Here is a 23,324-nt window from a genome sequence, read left to right as displayed (position 1 = left end):
GCAGCAGACAGACAGACAATTTGGATAGGTACTTGGTAAGGTGTAGCTTGGACTTTTATTCTTACATTTGACCCATAAAAAGTGCAACGTATTGGTAAATATTTTGTATTTCCAGAGTGGGAGTCTGCCCAGCAAAGAGCTCAATCTCCACTCGATCCGTTGGACATCGAGGACTCGCTCATGTGGAACTGTATCAGGATAATGAGGTATGTGGTTGTGGCGCCCACAATCTGCAAACAGAGAGTTCCAGTCATTAGCCCAGGCAGACCAGGCTGCGCCGCGCACTTACCGTATAGAGGAGTGTATTGTCGACGTTGAAAAACCCAGCGGCGCTGAAGTACAACTTCTGGTGGAGCAGTTGCAGCGAGAACTGGGTGATCTACGGATGATCGGGTGGGAGGGAGGTAGGGAGGGGAGAAGAGAGTTCAAAGATCACAAGATGGACAGTCGGAGGAACCTACCAGGGCATTGTGCAATTCGTTTGTCAGATCCACGCTGACCTGGTGTAGGCTCAGGGCCAAGCGAGTGGCCTGAAAGGGGGGAGAAAATTAAGAATGGAGGAGGAGGAGGAGGGGGAGGGTCAGCATGCTTTGCACTACTCACACATTGCGCAGCTCGGTCACAGATCAGGGAGAGAACCAGAACGTTGCCAAGGTGCGGCGCAGACCACACGGCGCTGGCCACGATCTGAAGGATGTCAAATGGCGATGCCGCCGACTGGCGAAAGTTGAGGAATATCCAGTAGCAGTTGGAGGTAATGGCCAGGAAGTCATTGCCCACCAGCAGCAGTATGGAGAGGCCGTGGCTGCGGTTAAGCAGTGCCACCAGCGACCAAACCCTCTGGTAAAGCTGCCGCACAGCCACCAGGCGGTCCATTGAGGCCGCCGGAGCCACCGTCTCCGCCTGCTGCGCCTGCGCCTGCGCATCCTGTAGCTGTAACGTTTGGAGGGCATCGAGCAGCAGTTCCAGGCGCTGGGCCACGATCTGCACGGCGGTAAAGATCTGAAAGTACCGCAGGCCGCACACGAACATCGGCAGAAGGTACTGGATCCAGTAGATCGGGAACTGGCGCGAACCCGGCGCCAGTAGCTTCGAAACCAATATCAGGGTCTGGCTGGCCACATAGCCCCACAGCATCCACATGGCCCGGTGGGTGGTGCGGCGGCGCACCTGTCTGCTGTCGACATTCATGTGAAGGTCCCTGGCCAGCTGCCGGTCGATCTCGACCAATTCTGCATAGAAATTGCACTGCGCCTGTCGCTGCCACAAAGCCTCCAGCAGCGCGGCCATGTGCGCCACCCGTATGCCCACCAGTTGGATGAAGTCCACCGTGTGCCCAATGCTGCTGATGGTCGTCTCGGCAGTCACCATATCCACTGAATCCTCACCGCCGCTGCTCTCCATAAACAGGCCATAGGCCGTGTAGCTGCCGGCCGCCACCAGCACCGTCCAGCCGTAGAGCTCCAGCCAGCGCGAGCGACGCAGGAGTCCGCTTTCCTTGTCCAGGCGCCACTGCCAGAGGTTGCACACCTGACAGACGCGATGCAACGGCCCCAGAGCTCTCAGTGTGTCCATGGCCAGGGCTCGACAATGCGACTACTCGACTGTGTATCTGTGGGGTGCGAGTGTCCGATGGATATCTGAATATATCTTTGGCTGTAGCTGTACCTGTAGCTGGATGGGTTAGATAATGAATCGATTAGCTGGTTATCAGGGCGTGGCAATTCAACGTTTGTTACGCTAATCAACACCACAATTATGTAAATTCAACAAACACCCCAGAGAGAGAGAGAGAGGTCGGTGGGACAGCAGCTGAAGGTGGATCCTCCTGAATCAGTTGCTGCAACTTGCTGTACCAACTGTTGCCGTACGCCGTTCGAATGTAAATGGTATGCCAGCCAGGATAGCGCCTCAAAGGAAATACTCTACTCGTATATGTAATACGCACGTAGATTAAGTACCAATCCATCATTATTAATTAAGGCATTTGCTGATGTCAAGCCATCTATCAAGCGCTCAGCTGACACTTGTCCAGGGTGGGGCTGGGGCTGGGGCTACCTGTAGATGAAATTCAAGCGAATCTGGTGGGGGAGTATGGCTCCCTTGGGTCAAGGGTCAAGTGAAACAATGTGTGTTGTTGTTTTTTTTTTCACATAAATACGTTTATTATAATTTTCAGATTGTTGGTTTTTCTTTTTTTTTTTTTTGGAAATAGTTCTGGAGTAAGCATTACTTTGACGTTCATAAAATGTAATACATATACAATACATATATTAATATATATATATATATATCGATTTGTTTGTTTTGTTTTTTGTTTTTTGTTTTTTTTTCTGGCTAACCTCTCTCGATCCATGTGAATCGAATCCACTTTTGTGCTTGCTCTTTCCTCTAATTGTTCTTCAGCTTTCTTTCACTGACATTCTTCCTTAAACTCGTCTTCCAGCTGCCATGCATCTTTACTCTGCTCTGCTCTGCTCTGTTCTTTTCTCTTCTCTCTTTTTGTTTTTAACAGCATCTGGCTATAGCTTTTTGGATATACGAGAAGTACTAATGCTGTTCTGCTCTTCCTGCTTTGCATGCCATTTTTCGCTTTTTACTACTCGTAGTATAATGATTATATAGAAGGGTCCTATGCATAGCTCTACACAAACACACTCTCATGTTTGTGTGTGTGTGTGTGTAGATCTATGCATGAGTGTGTGTGTTTGTGTGTGTTTTTGTGTATATTTAGTATGTATATTTGATTTAAATCGAAGCTGCTAAAAAGTAAAAGCAAATTCAACAAACAAACTCTCGTGTTACATTCATACGACGAGTACATATATCATATCATATCATATATGCGATACACATTGGGATTCTTACACTTACAGTACGAGTATATGTCTGCCTGTCTGTATGTATGTGTAGTAGTATAAGGTATAAGGTAATATGATGCAGATACATATCTCTGTGTTCTGTTCTGTTCTGTTTGTTCTCTCTTTGGATATAAGGCAATGGGAGGCGGGGGAGGGGGATACAATAATGGGTTGGTTGGTTGGTTGGTTGGTGCATAGTGCGCGCGTTTGCGTATATATCTGATCTTATCGGATTCTACCAAACAAATCGCAAAAAATTAGAGTGATGAGGAAAGGGAGTGTGGGTAGTGGGTAGGGGGTAGGGGGGGAGTAAGTTTAACACTCACAGACGAGTACATATGTATGTATGTATGTCTTTTAATTGTGTTCTTTTTTTGGGTTTTTGGTTTTTTGATTTTTGGTTTTTGGGGAAATTCGTTTAGTGAAAGGCAAAAAATGTCTTCTGGCTTGTGAGAAGATTTTCCATATAATTTTGTTCAAGCAAAAACATCAAATACGCTCAAGTATATATGTATATATATGTATGTATATATATTATATATATAGTGTTGTATATAGTTCATGTTCTATGCATATATGCATTTTAAATATCATGTGTGAGTATCTGTATTTGTTTTTTTTTTTCAAAGATTTTTATCAATTTTTTGCTCGTTTACTTTTTGGGGTTTTCTTTAATTTCCCTAGGTGTTTTTTTTTGTTTGTTTTTATTTCGCTTAGCGCACGAATTTTTGGAAAAAAATTATTAATAAATCGCGCCTGCTCTTGCTCATTTATTTTGTTTTTTTTCTTTGCTTTGCGGTTACACATTTTAAATTTAAAATCCTCGAAGCGGCCAAAGACGAAACTCAGTGAATATATCGGATAAAGGCTCGAAATCGTATATATCTGCTGTTTGGAGTATGCTCCTTCTCCTTCTTCTTCTCCTCTAAGCTTTTTGTGTCTCGCTGTCTGTCTGTTTGCTCTCTTCATCATCTGCTTAGCCCTACGATTGTGTGTATAATTTTCTCACTTAAATTTTGCTTTGTTTTTGTTTTTGCTTATCAAACGTTTGTAGACTGGACGGTTGCCAGTTGACTGTTGTTTGTTTTGTTGAGTGTTGCATCTCCTCTTGCAGTTATCGGATCTGTAGCTATTGTATCTGTAGCTGTTCGTTTTTCTTTTTTTTTTCTGTATAAGAAGCAACGCAAAAATATACGACGCATATAGCCTAAAAGTCTGTCTGTCGCCAGATATTATTATTATATCGTATCAATATCAAATATTCAATTTCAATTTAAATTGTATTTTTCTTTTTTTTTTTTGGTTCAAGCTAAATGTCTCCCTTGAGTAATTGAGTATTTAATTTTAAGTTACTTTAATTTAATTTGTCTTAATGTTGTTTTGTTTGTTTGTTTGTTTTTTGGACTGTGTTTACTTGCTGTGGCCTCGAATTGCTTACTTCAGTGGTTACATAAATTGATTAAAATTTTCCAGTAGTGGGCCTTTGTTTGTTTATTTTTTGTTTTGCTTGTTTGCTTGTTTGTTTGTATATTTTTGTTTGCATTGCAATATTAATTTGTTTTGTTTGCAAATTTGTTATTCTATGACTATGAAAAAGTAAAAAAAATATAGAAAAATAACCATCTTCATTCACTTTGTGTACTTCATATTTTATTCGTATTTAGTTATCTTTGCTCAGCTCATCCCATCATCATCTTTTCATTTCATCCTCTCTTGCTCGCTTTTCACAGTATCTGTCTCCCATCGTTCCCTCCCAAAACCTAAACACAACCCAACCCCCAATCACAAGCCCTGTTCCAGTTCAAGTTCTTAGTCTCACACTCTGATGCTCCCCATTCTCAATCTCAATCCCAGGCGATCGGATCGATCAACATACCCTCGTAAACCCTATATAGTAACATCAGCATTAACATTATCGTTATCGTCTTCCGTCCTTGTCATCGTAATCGTAATCGTCAACGTTTATCACCATCATCAGCAATCGAGTCATTTTCCCTTCACTTCCATTCCCTTTTCCAACCTTAAACATCTATTCAAGACTTTCAGTTTCTAGCTACATCATTCAGACTCTGTCCCCAGTACCCAGTCCCCATTCTCATCTCAATCCCCGACCATTCCAGACTCTAGTTTCCGCACTTCAGTTTCCCACCCACTCTACTATATAGAAGTGTACGTATATCGTTTTGCTATAGCTTGCTGTATTATAAGTCTTTCTGCGGCTGCCTTAAATAACAATAATAAACGAACACAGAAACAGAAACCAAAATAAAACCATAAAAAGTGAAAAAATTGACTACAGAAATGACTTTGGAGTTTTGGATTTTCTGCATTTTGGAGTATCTCTGAATTTTCTCTTGGGGGAGGCACATTCAGCAAGGATCAAGGATTTCAGATCTCTGATCTCCGATCTCGGATCAGTTTTGATGGTTTGACAGGGGGTAATCGTAATTGTAATCGTAACCGCTTGCTAGCCCAAAGCGTTTGATTAGATATTGTATATATTTTAGTTCGTATTGGATACACTTGTTCCTCTGCCTGCTAGCATGTGCTTCGGTATTATTATATCCGTCAATCGCTCTTACAGTATTATATTAATGCTATATAGTAGCCCTCTTTCTTTGCCTTCGTTTTTTTTTTTTAAGGGTGTTACACAAGTTTCATTTATAGTTTCATTATTCACCTTCTTTTAAAATTCAAAATACCTGCATAATTGGGGCTGCTATATTATTATTTTTTCTTTTGGGGATTCGTAAAAGTTTCGACTAATACAATAAACACGAATAATATCTTTTCTTTAATATAGAGATTTTACGTTTGCCTGTTTTTTGTTTTTCTCTTCTTTTCTTTCTTTGTTGGTTTTTTTTTGTTTTGTTTTGTTTTTGTCTTTTTTTGTATATTTTTGCTATGCGGTTTTGAAAACTATTTTGATCTTTGGATTACTATGCAAGGTAGCTCGACGTTATACAATGAATAAGCAACAAATAATCATCATTCATCATTCCACATTTCACATTCAACATTCAACATACAACATTCCACTCGTATGAGTAGCTCTTTATTGGATCTTAGGGATCTCTCTCTCTCTGCTTGCGTTGCGCATTTGGTGATTGATTGTTTGATTTTTTTATATTTTGTTTGTTTTGTAATTAATTTGTTCAAAATAAATATCAATTAATTACTTAGCTTTAGTTTGTTGTCTTTTGGGGTTTTTTTGTGGGTTGAAATAAGTTTTTGGCAAAAGCTTAATAGACGGCATTGGCAAACAAAATGGCGTCATGCATGTGACCCGTTACTCCGCCATATTAGCTCCTGCTTCTTACTTCCGGTTGCCGGTTCCCTTGCGCACGAAACTTGCCATATTGCATTCGAGTGTATTGTATCTTTGATCATTTATCTTTCATCTTTCATCTTTTATCTGTTGCTGTTTTGTTGTTTTTGGTTCTGATTCTGATTCTAGTTCTGGTGTTGCAGTCATCGTCGTTGTCGTTGTCTTTGTTTCATTGTCATTGTCCTGTGTGGTGTCCAAGTGTGTCTGCTGACAGTGGCCCGTTGCCCCGCACAATCGTTACATATATAGGCAATACGAGGGCTACGAGGGCTACGCTCCTCCGTCAGTGTTCAGAGTGTTGGCAATAGTGATTTGTGATTGGTTGGTTGGTTTGTTGGTTTGTTGGTTGGTTGCTTTCTGTTTTAGTCATCGTCGAATGCAATAAACAAGCCCGTGGCCTAGAACTCCAGGCGATAGGCGGAGCACGAGGTCTCATGATCCTGCAAGTTGATCGTGCAGCGCGAAGCCGATGGCGAGAGATCGATGCGATGCTTGGCCAGCAGCTCCTCGTTCTCAGCCACCCAGTAGCCAAGCACATCGGTGTCGTATGTGGGTATGATGGTCACCTCTGTGAATTGCGAATGGGAATGGGAATCGCAAATTAAGTAAACGCTCTGAAAGATCACACTCACTCTCCATCTGACTTACCCAGCTCTTTGTCCTCCCAGGTCTGTTTGGCCTCCAGCAGGGCGTCGTACACCTGACGGCTGGGCTCAGTGCCCGAGAAGACATAGTAGCGTGCACGGACGCGCTTGAAGAAGTCCACGTGGGCGTAGTACGAGTTGCCGTTGTGGGGCACATAGGTTAGATCCACGTAAACCGGTGCCGGCTTCTTGCTGACCTTGTTCGGCGATTCGCTGCGCTTGCGGAGGTTCTTCTCGTTGTTCAGACGCGTCTTGGTGGCCACCAGGCGACGCTCCTTCTTGGGCGTGGTGCGGATATCGGAACCACCCTCGACGGGCAGCGGTGCGGGTGAGGGTAATCCGAGGGGCTTGCCCCATTCCTCCAGGCGATCCTTGGGATCCTTGGGCAGGGTGCCAGAGCCGCCACTGGTGCTGGTGCTGCTGCTGCTCGTTGTGGTCGTGGTTGTGGCTGTAGTTGTCGTCATGGCTGCTCCATCTCCTTCCTCCTTCTTCGCCTGTGATGCTGTCTCTGTGGTTTTAGTCTGACTGTCGCCCACTGAGCTGAAGCTGCTCTCGGCGATGCGCAATCGCTGGACATCGCTGAGTGGGAACCGTTGACGCTCGGCGGTGCTGGTGACAATCTGTTCGACCTCGTCGGCCTTTGATGGGGAGTAGGAGTACTTGGCGGTGACGGAAGACATTACCTCGGCGCCGCGCGCCTGCACATGCTCCTCGAGCGCCTTCTGGAAGTCCTTGTCGGCCTGGTCGAGGAACTTGTGTCCGGCCCAGGTCTGGCTGCTGCTCTCCACACTGTCCGACGACTGGCTATCGCCTGGCGCCCCACCGGCTGCTCCCTGGATGGGTATTGGCTCGGTGCTGCTGCTGCTGCTACTGGGCTTTACATCGAAGCTGTCGGGCAGCGCCCCGTAGAACGAGGTGGCCATGGGATCGGCCGTACGCGGCAGCAGAATGGAGCGAGCCGTGGAGTGCTCCTCGCTGCCGTATTGCGGCGGAATGTCATCTTGGCTGTCGTCGGCATCCAGGTCGGACCGCTTGCTCACGCCCGAGCTGGAGTGCTGCAGTTCGTAGCTGGTGGCACTTCTGGGCGAGCCGGGCAGCTCCTCATCGTCCTCGCTGCCCGGAGTGCTGGAACGGTGGCTAGAGCCTCGCAGCAGAGCCACCTCCTTGGGCAGGATCTGGTCGCGGTCGCTCTTCTCGCTCTCACTGGTGGTGCGGGTGGTGGTGACGACCACCTTCTCGCTGTCCGGCTCCGAGCTGTCCGTGGTCGTCACCGTCTTCTGCTCGGTGACGATCTCCTTGCCGTCCGAGGATATCACCTTGGTCACCGTGGTGATTGTTGTGGTAATGATCTTTTCCGTGCTACCGCTCAGCGCCGTGGTGCACTCGATGCCGCGCAGCTCGTGCAGATCGGGCAGATCGGCTTCGACGTCTCCCTGGTCGCCGTCCAGGGACATCTGCTTGAGCTCGTCCTTGCTGACGCGTGGGAACGGCGACGTTGGCTTCGGCGACGACTCGGGCGTCTCAGTGTGCGACTCCCGGCCCAGCGGCGTGGGTATGGACTGACTCTCAGAGGTTAGGCCGCCGGGACTCGACTTGCCGCTGATATCCTTGGGCGATAGTGGACCCGAGGTTGAAGCAATGCTGCCACCCCCAGCAGCTCCGCCTGACGAGGAGCCCGTTGTCTTAACGCTGGGACTAACGGGTGCCGTCGGCGGCGTCTTGCGGTCCACGGGGTCACTCTGGCCCTGTGCCTGGTCCTGGTCGATCTGCGTGAGGGTGATGGACTCTACCTTGGTGGCAGTCTTCGAGGAGGTGCTAGATTGCTGAGTGCTGCTGGTGGTGCTGCTCTGCTGGTCGCTGGATTGCAGCAGAGTTGTTGTCTTGCTTATGGCTGTCGTATCCTTGGATGTGCTGGACTGCTGTTGCTGTTGCTCCTGCTCCTGTTCGTGATGGTCCTCCTCGTGCTCCTCGAGCGTGGCAATCGACTCGACCTCCTCGGAGGGCTTGTAGATGCTGGTCATCATGATGGTGGCTATCGACTTGGAGCGTCCCTCCTTCACGCTGGCGCGCTCCTCCTCCTCGTCGCCGTCAATGTCCTCGTCCTCGGGGTCGCTGTGGGTCTGGCGACCCTCGCTGGTGTGGCTTAGCACTGACTCGCGCCTCGACTCGTCCGTGCCGACGAAAAGTATCCTCTGGGAGGATGTTGTGCTGCTGGTGGTGGCCTTCCTCAGGCACTCCTCGGCCGTCTTGGAGGCCTCGGCACTGAACGTCTCCTTGGCCGAGAGGATCTTCTCCGTGGCCAGAAATTCGGCGACGGTCTCCTTGAGGCCCTCATCCCTGGTGCTGGTGCTGCTGATTGTGCTGCTTTCGTGGGTCTCCTCCTTCGTTTCCTTGGACTGGGCCTTCAGGGCGCTGGTTGTCTGAATCTCGCTGACAATGGACTCTGAGGAGCACTCTTCGGACTGGATGAGCTCCTCCAGCATCGAAGAGGCTGCGGTGCTTGTCTTCTCCACCAGTTTGATGAGGCTGTCGCTCTCGCTGTCCTCCTTGACGCTGCTGGTCGCCTTCTCTGTGACCATGCTGGAGAGGGACTCGCATCGCGAGCCGTCTTCCACCTTCAGACTGCTGCTCAGGGACTCGCTGGACTGGAGGGTGGAAGACGCCTCCTTCAGAAGGCTCTGGCTGATAGTGGACTTGGATACGGACACCGATTCACTGGACTTCGCCTCCCTCTTCTCCTCCTTGGTTTCGATTGTGGTCGAGACAGTCGACGTCTCCCCGTCCTTGGCGCTTGTGTGGCTAGTGCTAGAGGCTGGACGCGAGGTTTCAGTCTCCTTGGGAGCCTTGACTTCCTTGTCGCTGATATGACTGGCCACTGACTCGGGACGGGAGGCCTCCTTGGCTTCTTCCTTGTGACTCTGGTGGCTCTCACGCCTGGCTGGAGTTGGAGACTTATCATCCACCTGCTCGGTTGTGCTGCTGAGCTGTGAGGCGGGGCGCGAGGTCTCTTTCGAGGCGACCTGGGACTTATCCTGCTGCTGCTGCAATTCTTCCTCCTTCGCTTGGCTCTTGTGGCTTGCAACGGACTCGGGGCGAGATGGAATTGATTCCGTGGCTTCCTGTTGGCTGGCTGCAGATTCTGGACGGCTCGGATCTTTGCTGGCTGCTCTGTCTGCTCCCTCCCGCAGCTGGGCCTTTTCGGACTGCTCGATTTTGTCCTTTTCTTCGATGGAGATGGGGCCGGACTTCTGATCGGGTGAGGACTTTTCGGATTCTATTTCAACCTTCATCACATTGATTTCCAGGGACTCTTTAGTGGGTGTGGAGGCTGTCTTGGGGCTTTTTTCGGACTCATCGTCCTCGGGATCAGCGGACTTTAGCTTCTCCTCCAGCTCCTTCTCATCAAAGTCGGGTATGATGTCGGTAATGTCCTTCTCGGACTTAAGCACCTTGGCCACATCGGCCACAATTTTGAAGACCTCCTCCTCGCGCGGCGACAGCGGACGCACGGGCTGCTGTGGCAGCATGGCTGTCTTCTCGGTTGGTGGCGAGAACCTGTGCTCCTCATCCTCTTCCTTGATGTCGTGCAAAACGGGCTCATCGCGCTCACAGATAGTCACCGTGAACTCGGGCGAACCAACGGTGGTGATGTGCGTCTCCCGTAGCTCAGAGAAGCCACTGAGATCTAGGCTGCCCTTATCAGAAGCATCTTCAACGTCGACGACACCTGTTTTGGTGACCAGCTCTGAGACCACTTTCTCTGAGACATCGGTGACTTTATCTGAGACCTCTGTGAGCATGGCCCCAGCAGTCTCGACAGCAGCGTTGATCAAAGAGGTCACAGCACTCACTTTGGTGTCCACGACAGACTGCAGCTCTGTCAGCTGTTGGCTGCTCTCCTTGCTGACCTTCTCCAGGGTTTCCACAACTGTGCTTTCAATAATCTCGACGGTGGTGGCCGTCTTCTGCTCCACAAGTTTCTCATCCACTTTCACCTTGGTGTCCTTGAGATCCAACAAATCAATTAGCTCAACGCTTGCTGGGCCACTTTCTGCTTGGGTGATATGCTTTTCCACTGTTTCAATGGTTTCTTCAAGGGCTTCCAGCAGAGGGGAAGCCTCATCCACAGGACTGGAGGCCGTGTGCGCTGCAGCAGCGGCCTGGGAGAGTTCAGCGGGCTTTGATACTGCACTAGATCCCAAAGAAGTATGCAGCGGGGCCTTCGAGAAGTCTCCATCGGCTACATCGACGGGACTGGACAGGGTCGGCAGCTCTCCTTTCGCTTCGCTTGTGATTTGGCTCAACTCAAGGCTTAAGTCAGCGATGGATTTTGGGCCCTCCTCGATCGGGGACGAAGCTGTTTCTATAGCCGACTCTGGCCGGGACACTTCCTTTGAGGCAGCGGCCGACGACTTCTCATCCTTAACGCTTCCAGCAACAGATGCGGGTCGTGATACCTCCTTTGATGGCGCGGGTGACTTGTCATCGCTCTTTGTACTGTCCGGCTTAACGCTTTCGGCAAGCGACTCGCGCCGGGAGGCCTCAATCGACTTGTCGTCTGTTGTACTGTCAGGTTTGGGGCTAGCAATCGTGGCACCATCGATGGCTGAGTCCGGTCGCGATGTTTCCTTGGAAGCCGCTGCAGGAGATGCGCTGCTCTTTTTACTCTCAGCTAGGGATTCGCGACGCGAAGCCTCCTTTGATTTGTCATCAGGTACGCTCTCTACCTTCTCAGCATCGTCCTTGACGCTTTCTACAACGGATTCTGGTCGAGAGGCTTCCTTAGTGGAGGCTTCCTTCACACTTTCAGGCTTACTAGTTTCTGCGATCGATTCGCGACGTGATGGCTCCCCTGACTTTGCTTTATCACTGCCTTCTTCTGCAGGAGATTCTGGCCGCTCAAAGTCTTTACCGAAAGGGGACTTGGGGGCTTCATCAATAGGACTCGATACAGTCTTCTCTATGCCGACTTGGGCAAGTTCAGCTGGCTTTGGAGGGAAAGACTGTTGTGTTGGGGCGCTAGTTGTTGCGGGAGGAAAAACGCCATGAGCAACGTCGACAGGACTGGAGAGCGTGTGCAGATTCCCCTGCAAGTCAATGATCAAAGGCAGCATTGTTTTTTCAGCTTGTTCGAATTGTGCGAAATCTTTTGGTGCCTCCTCAATTGGAGAAGATACAGTTTCCGCCACCGAGCCCGGTCGCGATGTTTCCTTCGAAGGAACTTGAGACGGTTCCTTTGACTTTTCATCTTTCAAACTCTCTGGCTTCGCCGATTCTTCTTTTAGACTTTCGGCAGCAGATGCTGGCCGTGAGGGCTCCTTCGATGGCGTGGAAGACTTATCATCCTTAACACTCTCTCCCTTGACACTTTCTGCAGGAGAATCTGGCCGTGGCGACTTATGGTCAGCATCGGAAGGAGATTTCGGCGCTTCATCAACAGGAGACGAGACAGTTTCTGCTGTGGCAACTTTCGAGTGTTCTGCCAGTTGGGTGGGAACAGCTGCAGGCCCAGTTGAAGTGACCGGAACAACATGTGAAAAGTCGCCCTGGGCAACGTCAACGGGACTAGAATCTGTAGGCAGCTTGCCTGGAGTAGCACCCGTTTGTAGACTCAGAGTTAGGTGAGCTTTTGTTATATGCTCGATCTCTGGTAACTCACTTGGCGCTTCTTCAATTGGCGAAGAGACCGTTTCCCTAGGCGATACGGATGACTTGGTGTCCTTTTCGTGGTCATCAGGAATAATTTCTGCAACAGATGCAGGCCTTGGCGAAGCTTCCTTCGAAGGAACAGCAGACTTTTCAGCTGCTGATTGCCGTCTCGATGCCTCCTTCGACTCGTCTACTACTGTTTCTGTCTTTTTAGCCACATCTTTGATACTTTCGACCACTGATCCTGGTCGAGAGGGTTCTTTTGAGGCAAGTGGAGATTTATCGTCCTTGGCGCTTTCACCCCTTACGCTTTCCGCTACAGATTCACGACGGCTTTCTAGTTTCTCGGCTTCATCCTTTGTGGCAAGTGGAGACTTCTCGTCCTTGGCGCTTCCGGCCTTAACGCTCTCTGCGACCGATTCCCGACGGCTTTCTGGTTTCGCGGTTTCATCCTTGACGCTCTCTGCAACAGATTCTGGGCGAGATGCGTCCTTTGAATCGAGTGGAGACTTCTCATCCTTAGCGCTTCCAGCTTTTACGCTTTCCGCGACAGATTCACGACGGCTTTCTGGTTTCTCGGCTTCATCTTTGACGCTTTCCACGACCGACTCTGGTCGGGATGCGTCCCTTGAGGCAAGTGGAGACTTCTCATCTTTAGCGCTTTCTACCTTTACGCTCTCTGCGACCGATTCGGGACGGCTTTCTGGTTTTTCAACTTCACCTTTGACGCTTCCCACTACAGAAGGTGGACGCGAGGGTTCTTTAGAGGCAAGTGGAGACTTCTCGTCCTTGGCGCTTCCAGCCTTAGCGCTTTCTGCGACAGATTCACGACGGCTTTCTAATTTCTCGGATTCATCTTTGACGCTTTCCACGACTGACTCTGGTCGGGATGCGTCCTTTGAGGCAAGTGGAGACTTCTCGTCCTTGGCGCTTCCGGCCTTGACGCTCTCTGCGACCGATTGCCGACGGCTTTCTGGTTTCTCGGCTTCATCTTTGACGCTCTCTGCAACAGAAGGTGGCCTTGAGAGTTCCTTTGAGGCAAGTGGAGACTTCTCGTCCTTGGCGCTTCCAGCCTTAGCGCTTTCCGAGACAGATTCACGACGGCTTTCTAATTTCTCGGATTCATCTTTGACGCTTTCCACGACTGACTCTGGTCGGGATGCGTCCTTTGAGGCAAGTGGAGACTTCTCGTCCTTTGCGCTTCCAGCTTTAACGCTCTCTACCACCGATTCACGACGGCTTTCTGGCTTCTCGGCTTCATCTTTGACGCTCTCTGCAACAGATTCTGGGCGAGATGCGTACTTTGAATCGAGTGGAGACTTCTCATCCTTAGCGCTTCCAGCTTTTACGCTTTCCGCGACAGATTCACGACGGCTTTCTGGTTTCTCGGCTTCATCTTTGACGCTTTCCACGAACGACTCTGGTCGGGATGCATCCTTTGAGGCAAGTGGAGACTTCTCATCTTTAGCGCTTTCTACCTTTACGCTCTCTGCGACCGATTCGGGGCGGCTTTCTGGTTTTTCAACTTCACCTTTGACGCTTCCCACTACAGAAGGTGGACGCGAGGGTTCTTTAGAGGCAAGTGGAGACTTCTCGTCCTTGGCGCTTCCAGCTTTAATGCCTTCGGCAACGGATTCCCGACGGCTTTCTGGTTTCTCGGCTTCATCCTTGACGCTCTCTGCAACAGATTCTGGGCGAGATGCGTCCTTTGAGGCAAGTGGAGACTTCTCGTCCTTGCCGCTTCCGGCCTTAACGCTCTCTGCGACCGATTCCCGACGGCTTTCTGGTTTCTCGGCTTCATCTTTGACGCTCTCTGCAACAGAAGGTGGCCGTGAGGGTTCCTTTGAGGCAAGTGGAGACTTCTCGTCCTTGGCGCTTCCAGCTTTAACGCTCTCTACCACCGATTCACGACGGCTTTCTAGCTTCTCAGCTTCATCTTTGACGCTCTCCGCAACAGATTCTGGGCGAGATGCGTCCTTTGAGGCAAGTGGAGACTTCTCGTCCTTGCCGCTTCCGGCCTTAACGCTCTCTGCGACCGATTCCCGACGGCTTTCTGGTTTCGCGGCTTCATCTTTGACGCTTTCCACGACCGACTCTGGTCGGGATGCGTCCTTTGAGGCAAGTGGAGACTTCTCATCCTTAGCGCTCCCGGCCTTAACGCTCTCTGCGACTGATTCCCGACGGCTTTCTGTCTTCTCGGCTTCATCTTTGACGCTCTCTGCAACAGAAGGTGGACGTGAGGGTTCCTTTGAGGCAAGTGGAGACTTCTCGTCCTTGGCGCTTCCAGCTTTAACGCTCTCTACCACCGATTCACGACGGCTTTCTAGCTTCTCAGCTTCATCTTTGACGCTCTCTGCAACCGATTCTGGGCGAGATGCGTCCTTTGAGGCAAGTGGAGACTTCTCGTCCTTGGCGCTTCCGGCCTTAGCGCTTTCTGCGACAGATTCACGACGGCTTCCTAGTTTCTCGGCTTCATCTTTGACGCTCTCTGCAACAGATTCTGGGCGAGATGCGTCCTTTGAGGCAAGTGGAGACTTCTCGTCCTTGGCGCTTCCGGCCTTAGCGCTTTCTGCGACAGATTCACGACGGCTTCCTAGTTTCTCGGCTTCATCTTTGACGCTCTCTGCAACAGATTCAGGGCGGGATGTGTCCTTTGAGGCAAGTGGAGACTTCTCATCCTTGGCGCTTCCAGCTTTTACGCTCTCCGCGACAGATTCACGACGGCTTTCTAGTTTCTCGGCTTCATCTTTGACGCTTTCCACGACCGACTCTGGTCGGGATGCGTCCTTTGAGGCAAGCGGAGACTTCTCATCCTTTGCGCTTCCAGCTTTAACGCTCTCTACCACCGATTCACGACGGCTTTCTGGCTTCTCGGCTTCATCTTTGACGCTCTCTGCAACAGATTCTGGGCGAGATGCGTCCTTTGAGGCAAGTGGAGACTTCTCGTCCTTGGCGCTTCCGGCCTTAGCGCTCTCCGCGACAGATTCACGACGGCTTTCTAGTTTCTCGTCTTCATCTTTGACGCTTTCCACGACCGACTCTGGTCGGGATGCGTCTTTTGAGGCAAGCGAAGATTTCTCGTCCTTGGCGCTTCCGGCCTTAACGCTCTCTGCGACCGATTCCCGACGGCTTTCTTGTTTTTCAACTTCATCTTTGACGCTTTCCACTACAGAAGGTGGACGTGAGGGTTCCTTTGAGGCAAGCGGAGACTTCTCGTCCTTGGCGCTTCCAGCCTTAGCGCTTTCCGCGACAGATTCACGACGGCTTTCTAGTTTGTCGACTTCATCTTTGACGCTTTCCACGACCGACTCTGGTCGAGATGCGTCTTTTGAGGCAAGCGGAGACTTCTCATCCTTAGCGCTTTCGGCCTTAACGCTCTCTGCGACCGATTCCCGACGGCTTTCTGTCTTCTCGGCTTCATCTTTGACGCTCTCTGCAACAGATTCTGGGCGAGATGCGTCCTTTGAGGCAAGTGGAGACATCTCGTCTTTGGCGCTTCCGGCCTTAGCGCTTTCCGCGACAGATTCACGACGGCTTTCTAGTTTCTCGGCTTCATCTTTGACGCTTTCCACGACCGACTCTGGTCGGGATGCGTCCTTTGAGGCAAGCGGAGACTTCTCATCCTTTGCGCTTCCAGCTTTAACGCTCTCTACCACCGATTCACGACGGCTTTCTGTCTTCTCGGCTTCATCTTTGACGCTCTCTGCAACAGATTCTGGGCGAGATGCGTCCTTTGAGGCAAGCGGAGACTTCTCGTCCTTTGCGCTTCCAGCTTTAACGCTTTCTACCACCGATTCACGACGGCTTTCTGGCTTCTCGGCTTCATCTTTGACGCTCTCTGCAACAGATTCTGGGCGAGATGCGTCCTTTGAGGCAAGTGGAGACTTCTCGTCCTTGGCGCTTCCGGCCTTAGCGCTTTCCGCGACAGATTCACGACGGCTTTCTAGTTTCTCGGCTTCATCTTTGACGCTTTCCACGACCGACTCTGGTCGGGAGGCGTCCTTTGAGGCAAGCGGAGACTTCTCATCCTTAGCGCTTCCAGCTTTTACGCTCTCCGCGACAGATTCCCGACGGCTTTCTGGTTTCTCGGCTTCATCTTTGACGCTCTCTGCAACAGAAGGTGGCCGTGAGGGTTCCTTTGAGGCGAGTGGAGACTTCTCGTCCTTGGCGCTTCCGGCCTTAACGCTCTCTGCGACCGATTCCCGACGGCTTTCTGGCTTCTCGGCTTCATCTTTGACGCTCTCTGCAACAGATTCTGGGCGAGATGCGTCCTTTGAGGCAAGTGGAGACTTCTCATCCTTGGCGCTTCCAGCTTTTACGCTCTCCGCGACAGATTCACGACGGCTTTCTAGTTTCTCGTCTTCATCTTTGACGCTTTCCACGACCGACTCTGGTCGGGATGCGTCTTTTGAGGCAAGCGGAGATTTCTCGTCCTTGGCGATTCCGGCCTTAACGCTCTCTGCGACCGATTCCCGACGGCTTTCTTGTTTTTCAACTTCATCTTTGACGCTTTCCACTACAGAAGGTGGACGTGAGGGTTCCTTTGAGGCAAGCGGAGACTTCTCATCCTTATCGCTTTCGGCCTTAACGCTCTCTGCGACCGATTCCCGACGGCTTTCTGTCTTCTCGGCTTCATCTTTGACGCTCTCTGCAACAGATTCTGGGCGAGATGCGTCCTTTGAGGCAAGTGGAGACTTCTCGTCCTTGGCGCTTCCGGCCTTAGCGCTTTCCGCGACAGATTCACGACGGCTTTCTAGTTTCTCGGCTTCATCTTTGACGCTTTCCACGACCGACTCTGGTCGGGAGGCGTCCTTTGAGGCAAGCGGAGACTTCTCATCCTTAGCGCTTCCAGCTTTTACGCTCTCCGCGACAGATTCCCGACGGCTTTCTGGTTTGTCGGCTTCATCTTTGACGCTCTCTGCAACAGAAGGTGGCCGTGAGGGTTCCTTTGAGGCGAGTGGAGACTTCTCGTCCTTGGCGCTTCCGGCCTTAACGCTCTCTGCGACCGATTCCCGACGGCTTTCTGTCTTCTCGGCTTCATCTTTGACGCTCTCTGCAACAGATTCTGGGCGAGATGCGTCCTTTGAGGCAAGTGGAGACTTCTCGTCCTTGGCGCTTCCGGCCTTAGCGCTTTCCGCGACAGATTCACGACGGCTTTCTAGTTTCTCGGCTTCATCTTTGACGCTTTCCACGACCGACTCTGGTCGGGATGCGTTTTTTGAGGCAAGCGGAGACTTCTCATCCTTGGCGCTTCCGGCCTTAACGCTCTCTGCGACCGATTCCCGACGGCTCTCTGTCTTCTCGGCTTCATCTTTGACGCTCTCCACAACAGATTCTGGGCGCGATGCGTCCTTTGAGGCAAGTGGAGACTTCTCATCCTTGGCGCTTCCAGCTTTTACGCTCTCTGCAACAGATTCACGACGGCTTTCTAGTTTCTCGTCTTCATCTTTGACGCTTTCCACGGCCGACTCTGGTCGGGATGCGTGGAGGGGGGAGGCAAGTGGAGACTTCTCGTCCTTGGCGCTTCCGGCCTTAACGCTCTCTGCGACCGATTCCCGACGGCTTTCTTGTTTTTCAACTTCATCTTTGACGCTTTCCACTACAGAAGGTGGACGTGAGGGTTCCTTTGAGGCAAGCGGAGACTTCTCGTCCTTGGCGCTTCCGGCCTTAACGCTCTCTGCGACCGATTCCCGACGGCTTTCTGGTTTCGCGGTTTCATCCTTGACGCTCTCTGCAACAGATTCTGGCCGAGATGCGTCCTTTGAAGCGAGTGGAGACTTCTCGTCCTTGGCGCTTCCGGCCTTGACGCTCTCTGCGACCGATTCCCGACGGCTTTCTGGTTTCGCGGTTTCATCCTTGACGCTCTCTGCAACAGATTCTGGCCGAGATGCGTCCTTTGAATCGAGTGGAGACTTCTCGTCCTTGGCGCTTCCGGCCTTGACGCTCTCTGCGACCGATTCCCGACGGCTTTCTGGTTTCTCGGCTTCATCTTTGACGCTCTCTGCAACAGAAGGTGGCCGTGAGGGTTCCTTTGAGGCGAGTGGAGACTTCTCGTCCTTGGCGCTTCCGGCCTTAACGCTCTCTGCGACCGATTCCCGGCGGCATTCTGGTTTCACGGTTTCATCCTTGACGCTCTCTGCAACAGATTCTGGCCGAGATGCGTCCTTTGAATCGAGTGGAGACTTCTCGTCCTTGGCGCTTCCGGCCTTAGCGCTTTCCGCGACAGATTCACGACGGCTTTCTAGTTTCTCGGCTTCATCTTTGACGCTTTCCACGACCGACTCTGGTCGGGAGGCGTCCTTTGAGGCAAGCGGAGACTTCTCATCCTTAGCGCTTCCAGCTTTTACGCTCTCCGCGACAGATTCCCGACGGCTTTCTGGTTTCTCGGCTTCATCTTTGACGCTCTCTGCAACAGAAGGTGGCCGTGAGGGTTCCTTTGAGGCAAGTGGAGACTTCTCGTCCTTGGCGCTTCCGGCCTTAACGCTCTCTGCGACCGATTCCCGACGGCTTTCTGGTTTCGCGGTTTCATCCTTGACGCTCTCTGCAACAGATTCTGGCCGAGATGCGTCCTTTGAGGCAAGTGGAGACTTCTCGTCCTTGGCGCTTCCGGCCTTAGCGCTTTCCGCGACAGATTCACGACGGCTTTCTAGTTTCTCGTGTTCATCTTTGACGCTCTCTGCAACAGATTCTGGGCGCGATGCGTCCTTTGAGGCAAGTGGAGACTTCTCATCCTTGGCGCTTCCAGCTTTTACGCTCTCCGCGACAGATTCCCGACGGCTTTCTAGTTTCTCGGCTTCATCTTTGACGCTTTCCACGACCGACTCTGGTCGAGATGAGTCTTTTGAGGCAATCTGAGACTTCTCGTCCTTTGCGCTTCCAGCTTTAACGCTCTCTACCACCGATTCACGACGGCTTTCTGGCTTCTCGGCTTCATCTTTGACGCTCTCTGCAACAGATTCTGGGCGAGATGCGTCCTTTGAGGCAAGTGGAGACTTCTCATCCTTGGCGCTTCCAGCTTTTACGCTCTCCGCGACAGATTCACGGCGGCTTTCTGGCTTCTCAGCATCATTTTTGACGCTCTCTGCAACAGATTCTGGCCGAGATGCATCCTTTGAGGTAAGTGGAGACTTCTCATCCTTGGCGCTTCCGGCCTTAGCGGTTTCCGCGACAGATTCACGACGGCTTTCTTGTTTTTCAACTTCATCTTTGACGCTTTCCACTACAGAAGGTGGACGCGAGGGTTCCTTTGAGTCAATTGGAGACTTCTCATCCGCAACGCTCTCCCTGCGCGATGGTTCTTCTGCCTGCTTTGAGGCATCAGCTTGCTTTGGTTCCTCTTTGGAATGGGTCGGTGCCATTTGCTGCTTATCGAGTTTCACTTCCACTTCAACCGCTTCCTCAATGGTGGCAGGACTCTCCATGGATGCGGTGTCCTCGCGATCTTTGGCCTTTGGCGATGATGCGATTGCAGGTCCAGTCATATGAGCGGGGAGTTCATCTTCGGAGGTAATGTCACTGGTTTCCTTCTCTTCGGGGGTGCTCGCTGACTTCTTTGCCTCTTTCTGAGTGACCACCGTTGCCTCGATCTTCGTTTCGAGCTCTTGTGCCTCCAGGGCTGTGACCACCACTGCCTCTACTTTTTGGTCCACTTCCATCTGGGCCACCTCATCCGCTTGCTTTTCCACGACGGCTGCTGTTGGGGTTGTGGCCTTGGCTGGTTCCTGGGCAGACACTAGATCTTCTTTAGCTTGCTGCACACTTTCAGCTTTGACCTCAGTTTCCTTGGTTTCCTTTTCGTCATCGGTTTCCTTCTCTTCCTTGGCGGACTCCTCCTTGTGCGAAATGCTTTTGGCACCTAAGTCCTGGCTGTCCTTTTCGTACAGACCCAGGTCGGCCTCCTCATGGACAGGAAGGTCGGCAACCTCATCGGGCGTCTTGATCACATCCCTCATTAGGTTCTGCTGCGCCTCGAAAGTCATTTTCATGGGCAGGACTCGATCGCCGGATTCGGGAAGCTCGGCCGCCTGGACCGTGGTTTTCCCATCCTTAGGCGCCACAGCATCGGCGATGGCAGCGGCCGCGGCCCCTGTGGCCGAAGCTGCATCGGGCAGTATTACTCGGGCCACAACGATTGCTTCCACTTCTTTGGTTTCCTCCTTGACGTACTTCTCCTCGATGACCAGGTCCTCCTTGATCTGGTCCAGCGGAATGCGCTCGTCCTCGGGCAGGGTGGGGGCTGTGGTGGCGCCCGACTCGATGGTGGCGGAGAACTTCTCCTCTGGAAGACTTTCCTGCAGGTTAATCGGCAGTGCTTCGGGCGCCTCCAAGGGTTCGTCCTTGGTGTCCGAAGTCTTTTTGCTGATCTTCTCCTCGGGCGTGGGCGAGGATAACTCCTCCTCGGGTTTAGCCAGCTGCTCCTCGGTACGCGACTTGACAATATCCTTGGCTGAGGCAATAATTTCCTGCAGCTCGGCCTTGATCTCCCCCTCTGCACTAAGATGCTCGTGTCTGGCTGAAGTGGCTGAAGCGGCTGCGACGGCACCACTACCTTCCAGTCGGGCCTTGCGCTCGGCGGCTTCCACCTTCGCAATGGCGGCCTCGATCTCCTCCTCCGCACTCTTCTTGCGCTTTTTCTCGGACTCCTGGGAGTCGCGTTGGTGTTTCTGAATCTCCTCCTCTTTGGTGATGCTGCTCTCCTGCTCGATGATCGAGTCCTCAGTGTACTGCTCGACCTCCTCCTTCTCGATGATCAGGTACTCCTCTTCTTCCTCGGCCTCAGTGGTACTGTCCTGTTTGGCCATCTCCCGCAGTTCCGCCTTGATCAGCTGCTGGCGCTTCATCTCGTCTCGGCTGAACACTGCCTCGATCTCGCGCACCACCTCCTGTTCCTCCTTGAGGTCGTCCAGCTCGCGCTGCTTCTCCGCATCGAGCTCCTGGGAGGCTGTCAGATCCTGCAGCTTCTTGGCAGCTGTCGCATCGTCGGCCGATGGCGTCGATACAAGACTCGAGTCCGTCGTGCCGCCCTTGTCCAGACGCGTCTTCTTGAGGTCCGCTGCTTTCGGCTTGGCCTGCTTGATGGGACTGCCTGGTGCTGGTGCCCGCTTCGAGGGAGACACCCCACGTGGTCGCCTCGAGATGGGCTTCCGCTGAGACGCCGTCTGCGCCGTCGCCTTGGACTCGGCTTGGCTTTGCTGCACCTTTCGCTCAGTGGTAGCCGTTGTTGTAGTGGTGCTGCTGCTGCTGGTGGCACGCCGCGTGGTGGCACTGGTGGTCGTCTGACGCCCTGCGGCCGCCGCTGCTGCCTGCTGCTTGGACTCCAGCACCTTGCGGTTGTTGGCCTCCTTGGCGCTCTTGGCCGGGGTGCTGCTGGGGCTGGACTTGGTGGCCGGGCGGACCATCGACTTGTACTTGCCGTCACGCGAGGCGTTCGCACGGTACGCGGGCGTGGCCGTGGGCGAGCTCTTCTTCTCCTCGCGCTTCACCAGCTTCCGGTCCATGGACTTGGGCGGCTTCGTGTCGATCCTGGAGCGCACCACGGGCTTCACTTCGGCGCGTGGCTTGTCCAGTTTGCCCTTAGCTGCCTTTCCTGCTGCTTGCTTACTGGTGGATGTGGCATCCGCAGGGGGGGCCGCTTCCACGGGCACGGCATCGACGGCATCCTTGGACGTGGCTGCTGCTGGGGCCTCTACCTTTTTCTCTTCATCCTTGTTGTCCTGCTCGGGTTTTTCCTGCTCTCCAGCCTCCTGTTCAGGCTCAACATCGGCCTCAACCTCCGCCTCGACTGGCTCCGATTCTGCAGGCGCTGCCTCATCCCCAGTGTCTGCTCCTGGTTCCGCCTCCGGCTCCACATCCGTGTCTATAGAGTCTGCCTTGGTGCGGACTATCGAGGCAGCAGCAGCGGCAGAAGCAGACGCCGCCGCCGCGGCAGCTGCAGCTGCCACCTTGGCAGCCTCCTCCTTGGCCTTGTTGTCCTGCTGCTGGTGCTGCGGCTGGTGGTGCTGGACGGCAGCGGCGGCAATGGCGACGGGTCCGAACTTGGAGATGGGCTTGTAGCTGGCGCTGGGCGGAGCGGGCGTGGCCTCGATGGCAGACTTGAGGCTCTTGCGGGTGCTGGCGACCGTCTGAATGGCCGGCGCAATGGACTTGGCCGTGCACGTCGAGTGCTTCATGAACTCCAGATGCTTGAGCTTCTCGAGGCCTTCCTGGATCTTAAAGTCAGGCGTACTGCCGGGGAACAGGATGCGGGTGATGGTGTCGTCCGGGTTGGCGGGCTGCCACACGAGCAGTGCGCAAATGGAGACGAGATTCTGCAGCGGGAAGTTAAAGTCCTTGGAGTCGCGGGCGGCGAACAAGCGCTGATCGCCGGCATTCCACTTTTGCATGAACTCCTTCACCTCCTTGGAGTCGCGGGCCGGACTGATCACGTACATGTCCAGGGTGCCGTGGCCCACCTTGTGGTACAGGTTGATCGGCTCCTGGTTGCGGTAGCAGCTCTGCGGCTTCAGATCCAGCGCCTTCAGGTCACTCACGATGCCATGGCCCCGCTCGAACAGGTCGATCAGCAGCGGATTGCGATCCTTATCACCATCGGGACTGGGCAGTCCCTTGCGGTCAGGTACATTGCCAAAGAAGTGCCCGATCTGGGGGTAGACATGCGAGTCCCGCTTGCGGGAGACCACCGCCCCGAGGCCCTGCACATTGCTGTTGTTCAGGCGCGTCATCAGCACAGCGTCCAGTCGGTCCAGGTGGCGGGCAAAGTCCCAAAAGCATGCCTTACGATTGAAGCCGCCATCCACTGCAATGGAAGGACAAGTTTTGGGCTAAGTAATGGCTAGGCTCTGC

General features: G+C 52.4%; 2 protein-coding genes across 2 annotated transcripts in view; both read right to left on the bottom strand.

Annotated features, from left to right (window-relative positions):
* Window positions 1–82: 82 nt before the first annotated feature.
* On the bottom strand, window positions 83–1,609 carry LOC111074633 (putative gustatory receptor 2a). The gene is made up of 4 exons (XM_022367490.2): window positions 604–1,609; window positions 462–530; window positions 290–379; window positions 83–230 (listed from the first exon to the last, which is right to left on the bottom strand). The coding sequence occupies exons 1-4, from the start codon at window positions 1,573–1,575 to the stop codon at window positions 141–143; spliced, it is 1,221 nt and encodes a 406-aa protein (XP_022223182.2). The 5' UTR covers window positions 1,576–1,609; the 3' UTR covers window positions 83–140.
* Window positions 1,610–6,350: 4,741 nt separating this feature from the next.
* Window positions 6,351–23,324, bottom strand: part of LOC111074629 (microtubule-associated protein futsch) — a 43,007-nt gene continuing 26,033 nt past the window's right edge. Inside the window, exons 7-10 of the mRNA XM_041595815.1 lie at window positions 13,380–23,277; window positions 9,879–13,109; window positions 6,838–9,767; window positions 6,351–6,757 (exon numbers count right to left, since the gene is read on the bottom strand). Coding sequence (XP_041451749.1) covers window positions 6,588–6,757; window positions 6,838–9,767; window positions 9,879–13,109; window positions 13,380–23,277 — 16,229 coding nt within the window. The 3' untranslated portion in view covers window positions 6,351–6,587. The remainder of the gene's footprint in view (window positions 6,758–6,837; window positions 9,768–9,878; window positions 13,110–13,379; window positions 23,278–23,324) is intronic.

The sequence above is a fragment of the Drosophila obscura genome, unplaced genomic scaffold, assembly GCF_018151105.1.
Source record: "Drosophila obscura isolate BZ-5 IFL unplaced genomic scaffold, ASM1815110v1 contig_84, whole genome shotgun sequence".
In the NCBI taxonomy this organism is placed as follows: domain Eukaryota; kingdom Metazoa; phylum Arthropoda; class Insecta; order Diptera; family Drosophilidae; genus Drosophila; species Drosophila obscura.
This window is presented reverse-complemented; position numbering and strand designations above follow the sequence as displayed.